The sequence below is a fragment of the Myodes glareolus genome, chromosome 25 (genome assembly GCF_982192425.1).
Source record: "Myodes glareolus chromosome 25, mMyoGla1.1, whole genome shotgun sequence".
In the NCBI taxonomy this organism is placed as follows: Eukaryota; Metazoa; Chordata; class Mammalia; order Rodentia; family Cricetidae; genus Myodes; species Myodes glareolus.
The window spans coordinates 39,904,114-39,914,442 of NC_142050.1; the positions used below are offsets into that span (position 1 = coordinate 39,904,114).

A 10,329-nucleotide genomic window follows, 5' to 3' on the forward strand; every position below is an offset into this window, starting at 1 on the left:
ACCAAGTCAATTACCTACGCCAGTGATGGGGTAGGAAGGGAAAGGTCATTGAAGACACCCTAGGGCATGGGTCTCACCACAGTGTTGCCCTCCACTCCAGCCAGCTTGAAGGGGGTGAGTCCCTGGTTGTTGGGCACAAGTTCCAGGGACTTCAGGTGGTCTCCTCCATCATAAGACAGTAGCAGGTTGTACATCTGGCAGGCAAAGGTTTTGTTGGGCTGCAGGATGAGTATGTGCAGCACAGTATTTCCTGGGGAAGACAGAGGTTGGCATCAGGTCCCCTGATGACTCACTCCCTGTCCCCCGTCCTCTCACACACAGCATCCAGCACTTTCTCCCCATCCCAGCTCTTACCCAGGGAGTCCTGGGCCCGGATGTCAGCTCCATGCTCAATGAGCAGCCTGACAATCTCCTCGCTGCCCACACAGGCAGCAAAGGACAAAGGGTGCTCTCCTGTGGACACAAGGAGATGGGAGACAGGAGACAGCAAGATCAGAAGAGAAGAGGGACTTTTGCCCTCCAGCCCAACAACTGCCTCCTGCCTCCTCCTCCCATAACTCAGCTTGGGGCTTGGGATCACTTGCCCAGGGAACCTAGGGAAATACGGCACAGAATGCTGTGGAGGGAATTGTCTTCTGGTTCTAAGTCCTAGAAGGACTGCAGCCTTCCAGCTTCTCTAAAAAGGGAATGAAGCAAAGGCGCCTATGTAACCTCCCTCTTTTTGCCCAACCCAGCTCCCCATCTCCCCTTTCTCTGAGCCTGGCCCTGGCTCTCACCATAGTAGATGAGGTTGTGGGGACTGCGTTGGAAGGCGGAGCCTGTAACTCTGGCAGAGACACTGGCTCCTCTGGCAAGCAGAGCTCGGACCAAGTTCACATTCTGGTTCATGACTGCGATGTGTAGTGCAGTCTGACCTGGTCCAGAGAGAGTTGTGTGTCACGGTTCTGTCTGGGGCACAACACCCCATAGCCCTTTACAGAAGTTCCCTGAGGGCTCCTCACACAAACTTCTGCTGTAGACTGTAGAGTAGCCAGGGAGAAAGGGCTCCCAGGTCAATGCAACCATTCTTCATTTATTGAGGGATTGCTATACATATGGACAGTCTAAGGTTGCAGAGAGAATGAGAGAGAGAGAGAGAGACAGAGAGAGAGAGAGATGGAAGGAAGAGAGAGGGGAGAGAAGGAAGGAGGGAGGGAGGGAGAGAGAGAGAGAGAGAGAGAGGGAAGGAAGAGAGGGGGAAGAGAGGGAAGGAGGGAGGGAGAGAGAGAGAGAGAGAGAGAGAGAGAGAGAGAGAGAGAGAGAGAGAGAACTATGGAGTTATGGTCTGAGGGATCCTGAGAAAAATAAAGGGAAATATAGAACAACTAAAATGGAACCATGGAGGCTAAAACTCACCATCTAGAATCTTGTCTTTATCTCAACTCATGAGGCACCTCCACCCTTTCCCTAAGCCCACCCTACACAGATGCATTGAAGAAACAGTAGACCACCCACCCACATCAGGTTCAGGTTGGAACTATTGTAAAGCTGCCTCACCTACAAATGGCTCACACAGTGTGGACTCCGTGACCAGGTATGGAGCTGCCTCCATCAGCATCGTAGCGGCCTCCAGATTGTCATAGAGAGCTGCCACATGCAGCGCTGTCTCCCCCAGGGCGGCTGGAATGAAACAAGGCAAGAATACCAAACATTTGCCAGTCTCTCTCCGGGCAGAGGCTCCTGACTCCAGAAGCACGTCAGGAGCCTCTCCAAGCAGCCCTTTCCAAAGCCACCTCTGTGCCTCTAACTCGAATCCCACCTCTTTGTCGGAAGTCACAGCTCTGGTCAAGCTGAAGTTTCTTCAGTGTGCACAGATCATTTTCCTTGGCTGCTCGGAGCAGTGGAGACTCCCGAATACTGGCAGAAGAAGAGGAGAAGTTCATTAGGGATCATCACGGAGGAGGCAGAGCCATTCTCTAGGGTGGTCACGACGCTCACGGTACACAGTAACAAATCAACGTTGTTCTTGAGTTATTCGTTGGTCTCAAGGGATGAGAGGACACGAAGGCAAGATCTTATTGTAAGGCTCCTCTGACTTCCTTTGCGGACCCTCTCACTGTAATCCCTCCCAGAAAGTGAAGGCTTGTGTGCGGCCTGTGTGTTAGCTGTAAGTGAATAGACAGACAGGACAGTTCTTCATGTGGTTGAAAACATTGAACTTAGGACACAGGTCTCAGATTATTCAAGCAGGATTTAACCTGAAAGTCTCCTGGTCATGCTCTGTCTTCCATAATACCAGTAAGTCTTCTGAGAGCTGCCAATGGACAAAAACAATTATGAGTCCTGTCCAGCTGTGACACCTATGAACCACGACACTGACCAACATGGCAAGGTATCCCGAAAGGTGCCATTATGACTTGTCCTATCTTTGCAGTAACCCACAACTGTCTAATTGGACTTAACGTTCAATTACCAGGATAGAAATCATGTCTGGTGCTAGAAACAGCCAACTGCAATGGGCCAGTGACGTCATATATCTTAGAAGAGCGTCTACTACCACCACTGTGCTAGATCAGTGGGATTCTTAACAATACTCTAGTAATTATCCTTACACTCACATGTAAGTACAGCTCTCAACTCTCATTAAAGATTTTCCTTACAGCAAATAGAGATCCTCACAGAAAAGCCCAACTGGACTCCATGCACTGATCAATGGAACATGGGGATACAAGCCCCAATGAATACATCTTCAACACAACTCCCACTCAGAAACACAGAAGAAGAGAAGGCAGAAAGATTGCTAAGAACCAGAGGGCCAGAAAGTCTGCTGTGAATTTACATCCCCGATAAATGACTGCATAAACAAGACCTGATAAGTGGCAATATTGATAGACTTGTTAACTTGGAATAGAGAAAATTTCAGAGTCCTGCCACTAGACAAAGAACTACAGACAATTAACAACTGCTGAGAGAGGGAAAAACAATCTGTCCCAGAGAGGAGCTCCATAAATGTTTGTCTAACACATTAACTTGAAATCATTTATGCACAATGAATGAATGTGTACTCAGCAAGTTTTGTGTGTGCTTGTGTGTATGTGTGTGTGTTAAAACAATAATAATTAAAAAAAAAGACGCCATCAATTTGGGGGTTAAGGAAAAGAATGAAGAGAGGAAAGGAAAGAAAAAAGTGATATAATTATATTTTAATGAAAAACATACTAAATAAAAAATAACAATTGAGAATGAAATATAAGGGGTTGTTCCTGAGGAATGAGAGTCTGGGGCTTACAGTGACTTTCAGGGTATCCTTGTGGGAAAAGAAAAAGGACCTTAGGTTGGGTGGACTTTATCTACGCCAGATAAGTAAGTCAGAACCCTGAAAGGAGACGAAAAGAAGGAGGCATTTATGTAACATCCCCAGGCTTCCAGACCAGCTAGACTGGCTCTCTGTAGCCAACGGGAGTTTGGTGACCAGCCAGTGAAGGATGTGGGCTAGCCTTAGACCTTACAGATTCTGTGAAGCTGAGCCCTGGATTCTTGTATTTGTCCCCATTCAAGTTCTTATCACTCTTTTGTAGGGTTGTTCAAATGCACATCTCAGCAATGAATAGAGTGTGCATGAAGTCCATAGGCCACACCTTCCTTCCATACTTAGACCTTAGATGTAAGACTCCAGATACTTTGTTTTCAACCAAAGAGAAATGAACGCTGGGATTCTCAACTGCTTGAGATGGTCTTACAAATGCCCCTGGGTTAATCTTTGAATTTGACTTTGCCTGGATATAAGTGGAATAGAAAATGAAGCTGAAGCCAGTCTTCCTAGATATCACAGTCTAGGCTCCAAATGCAAACATGGATCTAACAATTTGGGGGCCATAGGGAAAGCATAGGAGACAGACAGATGGCTATTTCTTCTTGATGTCTCTCAGTCCCTGATTCTCTTTTTCCATTGTCTCCAGGGAGAAGGAACTTTGTAGTTAAAGAATTGTTTTATCAAGCATAATGCTCCCAGGAGGAGCTTGGAGTCAGAGGTCAAACCCTGCCCTAGCTCACCTAAGTTCTTGGTCCCAGCTGAGCCTTGTGGCCCTGACCAGCCCAGAGTGGCTAGGGCTGGATTCCAGAGTTTCCCCTCTGTCTCGAGGCTACGATATAAAACTCTGTTCATCCTAACCCTTGACCCCACTGCACCTTTACTTAGGAAAGTTTCTGAAGCCAAATGAACTCAAAAGACTACCCTAGGTGCACTCTAGCGCAAAACGCGGAGAAGCCGAAGTTCCCATTGCGTTACCTGGGGAGGAGCTTTGTGAATAAGCGGAGTACTCACAGGACTCCATATGGAAAATAACGCAAGACTCCGTGTTCACAATCATTAATACTTTCAAGATGCGGCGAACTGGAAACTGAGCCAAGCACAAGAATCTTCTGAAGCAGGCATTCTGCTATCAGTTCATTCCATGCGCCAACCTGCTCTCAAAGAGAAGCCAATCGCACAAACATTCTGGGTCCGGAGCTTGCCTGAGGGAGGCTCTCTGGTCCCTTGCCTGGACAGTTTTTCGACTTCTGGACCTCAGAGCTCATTCCTGCAATGATCTTTCTGGAGATGGGTCAGCAACCCGGGACTAAAGGCCTTCGGTTATCTCCCTGATCTCCGGCAAGCCTGACACATTAAAACGGAGAACTGAACTCAGCCCTCCGTTCTCACCTGAGCTGCCTTGCTCAGCTGGTCACCTCCAGGCATCACGCAATTAAACCTCTGCTCCCCCTTTCCCAGGTCATCAGCTTTCTTTCTTCTGATGATAACACCTTGATCAAGCTTTCCTCGAGTCCTCTAAACAAAGACTACTTCAAAACCTGCAAGATTAGATCTCTTCCACACAAAACATACTCCCCCGCAACCTTCTCTGGCTTAGCCTCTCCACCAATTTACCTGTCTTCTACTTTTACATCTGTATTCAAGGTCTCCATATAGACAACACCATCCTTTCTATTGCCGCTACCATGGGCCAGCTGGAGTTTTATACCGGAGAGACTGGAAGGAGTGAATAATAGGCAAGAGCCCAACGTGGAGTTTAAGTACTGCCTCAGGGGAAGGACTGTGTACACAAGGACTTGAGACCCTGTGTTGTGACTGGGTACCCTCAGGAGCCTACCTCTTCTGCTGCAGCATGTGAAGCTGGTCCAAGTGCTGGTGCCAGTCTTGTTCGCCGAGCCACCAGCTGAGAAGTTTCTGGAGTTGGATCCACGGCCCTTTGGCCCCCATATCTTCTTGCAAGTGCTCCCAACTTGTGCAAAGCTGATGGAAGGAGTCAGTCTGGGATGACAACTAAGTCTGCTGAGTGGAAACTCAGGTGAATATATCTCCTGTGCCTGTGGTGGGTGGCTGCGGGGTGTGAGTATGTGTGTGACCTGTGCACCGAAGAACTAGCCACCTTGCTGGGAGAAGGGGAGGAGACCCTCCCTCCCAGAGATGAGCCTGGGGGTACAAAGCAATCTGGAGGAGGGAGGGGGAAAGGGGAGGGACATTCTTGGTTCACTGAAGTGGGCTGGGCAGCTGAGACTGGGAGAGGCTGAGGGGTTGGGCCAAGGAATTTGGAGGGAGAACAAGGCTAGATAATCATGAAGGGGAAACTGGTACCCTGGGGTGTGACTCTTAGTCTCCTAGGGGCTCTTTCTTTACTCCTGATGTCGGAGAGCAGGTACTGAGAATGACTAGAGGGTAGAGATATCCTGGGACACTTTCTAGGAGTGAGATAGGAGGAGGAATGGGTGATGATAAAGTGGTGTTAGTTTATGAAACAGCATCTTGCATTGGCCCTCATGTCAGTGGTATTGAACGTACTCTTTTTATGGACCTGTGAGCAGTGGAGACACGACAAGAGCTGCTTTCGAATGAGATGACATTGTACTGAGAAGGAGTGTGCTCCCTCAGCTCCTGGGCTGGAGACAAAACTAAAACACACTTTGAAATGGGGGTCTCAGCTGCCAGTTCATTGCTTACTGGGCCGTTCTACTTCTTGGGAAACTTTTGAGAGACCTGGGAAAGATAGGAGAGACTCAAGTGGGATCTCCTGAGACCCTTCCTTAGAGAGCCTTGGATCACTGGGATTGCCCCCTTCTTTTGACATAAGCAAGAAAGGTCTGATCCAAAGAGTAAAATAGCCCCTAGAGCAGGGCAAGGATGGAAAGGAAAGAGGTACCTGAGACCCGGAGAAACTGTTCTTACCCAGGGAGAGGGGAGGGTCACCTTGTGGGGCATTTTTATGCCTCAGTGGGGGGTGGGGCAGTACAGGTGCTAATGGTCTCTAGGACCTGTGGACTTCTAGTCTAAGGAGATGGAGGGAGCGATAAGACTGAGGTGAGGGTTATAGATGCAGATGCGCTGATAAGTGGAGGGGGAGTAGGTCATGAAGGGTGCTTTTGCCAAGGAAACGCTGAGCCCATAAAGTTGATCCTTGAGGGGGTGAGGAGGAGGGGCTGCGGTGGAGAAGGCTGGCTCAGTCAGGGACACACAGAGCAGGTGCAAGGACATTGGCCGTAGGTCCCTGAAGGAAGAGAGGGAGTAACCACCCATAGGTCTGCAATCTCTTCTTGCCTCTCTTGCCTGAACTAAGTTACTCAATTGGATGGATATGAATAAGTGACTTGGGTGGAGACCAAGTTGTTCCTTGTCTCATCCCCTTCCATTTTCGTAGGTGAAACAGAGTTTTGAGGCTTTCCTCCTTTGACTTTTCTCTTCCTTGTGATAATAGTCCATACTGTTCTGTTGTTGTCCTTTTGTCTTCTCTTTCTCCTCTACACCCCTGCAACTTTCTGCATTGAGCGCCACTGTAGCCCCGTCCAGAGAGCGGCTTCCCCAGTTATAGTGCCCCCAGCAGGGCAGCTGCATCTTAGTGACAGGTCTACCATCTCGTCGTTGGAATCCAGGGCGTGTTTCCCACCTGCTCCTCTAGGAAGATATAAGCACTATATCGGGATAGCACGTGAGCAGCAGTTGTCATTAGATGGCGGGATTGTTAGGGCTTTTGGTTCCTTTGCACTTGTGTGTGTTTTCTACTTTGCAAGAACAGAAAAATTAAGAAGTTCCTGATTTCTGCCTGATTCACTTCTTCTGCCACCAGGAGTCAGGCAGGTGAGTTAGTAAAGAGGGAGAAGTCATTGCCCACGAGCCCAAGTGGGTTCTTTCCACTCCACCCTGGCCCTCCCACTACTGCCATCCCCGTTCATGTCTCCAGAGCCGTAGATTTCTCTGCATACCAGAGACCTAAGAAGCTCCTCCTCCAAAAGAGCCAGGAGGAGATTAGTGATTTCATTTTTTCCATTCATTCATCATTCTCTGGATCTGCAGGTCAATGGGTACAAGGCTGGGGTAAGTGAGGTCACTGCATTTTTACACCTTTATGCCACCACCATAAAGTGCCTTTCTACATCATTTCCCAGTCTCCTGGCACCTGGTTTGGAGCTCAAGAAAGTCCGAGCTGGAATGAGTCTGGCAGACTCCACAAGAGTGTGCCTGCTAGCACGGGTTACCTCCATGGGAAGGAATTTCGTCTCTTATCTTACGGTCTCATTTCTCCAATCCATTCTTGCAGAAAAGTGTATCTTCATGTACATACCCTGGCGCCTGTGTTTGCTTGTAGTTTCCCAGGAAATGTGTAGATGCAAGAAAGAGTGTTATGGATGAACCTTCCCTGTCCCTGTGCCCGGTTGGCTGCTCACAGCCCATGTCTGTTTCACACTTTTCCAACAAAAACTTTTGTACTGTATTCCCCACCTACAACACTCGAGTCCTCTCTGCCAGCTAGCCAACCTGTCTTACCTGTGGAGAGGACAGGCATGGGGGCAGGGCCTCTCCAATTTCTTTATTTGGTATCTTTGACCCCTTGCTGCATTGCCTTCTCTCTATAGACTCTCACCCTTCTACCAAGCAAGGAGCTGTCAGACACTCTTGAAACAGCTTCTTTGTGTCTCAGAGTACAAGAAGAAACAAGGGAAAAGAAGGTACTTCAGCCTAGATGTAAATAACAGGATAAAGTCTAAGAAAAATAAGGAAAGGACTTTAAAAAAATATCCTCTACTCAGAGACAAGATAATGATCTCTGCATCTCTTTCCTCATGCGTTCATTTGTTTTTGTTTTATGTTTTGTTTTCATTTGTTTGTAGTACTGGAGATTGAATCCAGGTGCTTGCCCATGCTGGGCATTTTGCCACTGAGCTACATCTTCAGCTTTTTTAAAAGTAAACTTTTATGAGTCAGGGTCTCCCTAAATTTCTCAACCTTGACTGAAGGCACTCTGTAAAACAGGCAGGCCTTGACCTAGTGATTTCCTGCTGCTTCCTCTCCTCTGGGGTAACTGCAAGTGCATGACTGTTCCACAAGGCTAGTCCTCAACCTCTATCACTATGCATCTCTGTGCATGAAGTTTCGTCTCTGTCTCTGTCTCTCTGCCTCTCTGCCTTACAGGCTGTGTGTACTTTCTCCACCAGCACCTAGTTCTTATTCCCATATTTCAGCAGCCTTCAAATTCCATGCAGCGCACCAGGCACATGTGTGGACTTAAGGACACTGGTGTGTAGATAATTGTTGGCCTCATCTGTGCCAACCACTTCACACAGAGAAAAGCTGCATGGAATTATAAGTAGGTGTCATGTACAGACGCAGAAAATGCTAAAGGGAAATCCTACTCTGCCCACTGATGGTTGTGATCTTGCATGGGAGATGTATTTTCCCAGTGAACCTGCCTTTTCGTCTAAGTCATGCTTATGAGAATGTTGTTGCTTTGGAGAACAGGCAGCTGTGGAGATCCAATGGTGTAATAGATGTGATGGGACTTGTCAAATTCTGGAGTCCCCATGGGTTGTGATCTGCAAGGCGACTCAAACGGTCGTTTTAGAAGCATCTGCTGTTTCCCCCCCTTCTGTCTGGAAACGAAACGGTATAATGTTCTAGAATGTGGGTTAGACCCATGGCAGTGATGTCACAGAACACACAGAGTCAGAGGTCCTATGGAAGAGAAGGAGGAAAAGCGATGCTGGCATGGGGTAAGGACTGAAACAGACACAGGGTGGTTCTGGGACCTGTGGACTGGCGCGAAAGGCAGCGTGGGAGAGGAGGCCCATCCCTTTCCTATGCTCTCAGCTCCACAGGGCAACCTTCCTGACAGCTGTCCTGCTGCTGCTACAAGTGAAAGGGGTGAGGACTCTGAAGGGCAGCACAAGCCTGGAGGATGAAGGCAGTCAGAGAGAGAAAATGTCCTCTGCAGGTAGGTAGAGGAGAGAAGGTGTCCGCGGGGGGGTGGAGTGGGGAGGGTATGCCAGTAAACACAGGCTTGAGTTGAATTCAGGCTCCAGCAGCTGATTAAGTCAGGCTCAGGTGGGAAGGGCTCGGTTTTCAGGAGTTAACTCATGTTCTCTATCACCATACATACGAAACGATTGGTAAACTGTCTGGCACGAGGCAGTCTTAGGCCTAGTGCATGAAACGAGCATGAGCTCGTTTCAATTATCCAAAGCTCTTGAGGAAGTAAAGGATTTTCCTGGAGAGGTCGAGCTTTGCCTTCACGCCTGAGGGTGTATCTCACTTCCCAGAGAGTGAAACAGTATAAAGGAGGGCACTTGTCTGAGGAGTGGAGGTCGTAGGTGTTTGGGATGGGACTGTGGTTGAAGTGGGGTCTGAAAAGCCTTCTAGTTGGAGCATTGGCTTGCAGGTCAAGGCCAACGTTATAACTGGGAAACTGGCACTCGCTTGTCGCTCTATCCTTGACCCACTCCCCATCCTGGTACAGAGCAGGACTGAGATTAGGGCCGCCCCCTCTTCTTATTCCAGACCAGGGCCAAGAGCAGTTCGAAGAACACTTTGTGGCTTCCTCAGTGGGTGAGCAGTGGCAGGTGGTGGATATGGCCCAGCAAGAAGACGACGACACGACAGCCCAGGCAGCAACCCTCCAGGACCACCACTTTAACCTAGCCTTCTTCTTCAACTTGGCCAGCCTTGTGATTTTTTTATGAGAGACTTTGAGGTGGAGGCAGTAGTCTGGGTCCTTCACGAGGACTTGGACGCCTACCTCCGCTTTGTGATTGCCCAGTGACCTCTTCTCTAAGATACCTCCTCAAAACTCACCCCGCACTCCCCCGCGTCTGAGAAGCACCTGACCTTAGGGTGCAGCCACAGAGTTTTCCCAACTCTTTCATTGCCACTACCTGATTGCCACCCCAACCCAGAATTTCATACCCCACAGCCAAAGACACCAGACCCACGCCCTTCTAACCCTTAAGCTTTGTCTTAAGCAGCAGATTAGAGGGAGGAGGCAGTGACAATAAACTAGCAATAGCAATAAAATCCTGAAAACAATT

At 48.6% G+C, this 10,329-nt stretch overlaps 2 protein-coding genes and 1 long non-coding RNA gene across 5 annotated transcripts in view; 2 read left to right on the top strand and 1 right to left on the bottom strand.

The window, feature by feature from the left end:
• The window catches only part of LOC148117898 (uncharacterized), a 38,822-nt gene extending 34,329 nt beyond the window's left edge, over positions 1–4,493 (top strand). For both annotated transcript variants that reach the window (XR_015736626.1, XR_015736625.1), the window contains one exon: positions 3,939–4,493. This is a non-coding gene — a long non-coding RNA (uncharacterized LOC148117898). The remainder of the gene's footprint in view (positions 1–3,938) is intronic.
• The window catches only part of LOC146889627 (transient receptor potential cation channel subfamily V member 5), a 29,703-nt gene extending 24,446 nt beyond the window's left edge, over positions 1–5,257 (bottom strand). The window contains exons 1-6 of the mRNA XM_087901666.1: positions 5,130–5,257; positions 1,799–1,896; positions 1,537–1,659; positions 777–914; positions 355–453; positions 78–250 (exon numbers count right to left, since the gene is read on the bottom strand). Of these exons, the coding sequence (XP_087757792.1) occupies positions 78–250; positions 355–453; positions 777–914; positions 1,537–1,659; positions 1,799–1,896; positions 5,130–5,239 (741 nt within the window). The 5' untranslated portion in view covers positions 5,240–5,257. The remainder of the gene's footprint in view (positions 1–77; positions 251–354; positions 454–776; positions 915–1,536; positions 1,660–1,798; positions 1,897–5,129) is intronic.
• Positions 5,188–10,328, top strand: Sofu1 (sperm-oocyte fusion factor 1). 2 transcript variants are annotated; one of them, XM_085683504.2, is made up of 3 exons: positions 5,188–5,327; positions 9,116–9,239; positions 9,803–10,328. In XM_085683504.2, the coding sequence occupies exons 2-3, from the start codon at positions 9,227–9,229 to the stop codon at positions 9,982–9,984; spliced, it is 195 nt and encodes a 64-aa protein (XP_085539630.1). In that variant the 5' UTR covers positions 5,188–5,327; positions 9,116–9,226; the 3' UTR covers positions 9,985–10,328. The 2 variants fall into 2 exon arrangements, with proteins under 2 accessions (XP_085539630.1, XP_085539629.2); XM_085683503.2 differs by lacking the exon at positions 5,188–5,327 and adding an exon at positions 8,860–9,018.
• Position 10,329: the final 1 nt, after the last annotated feature.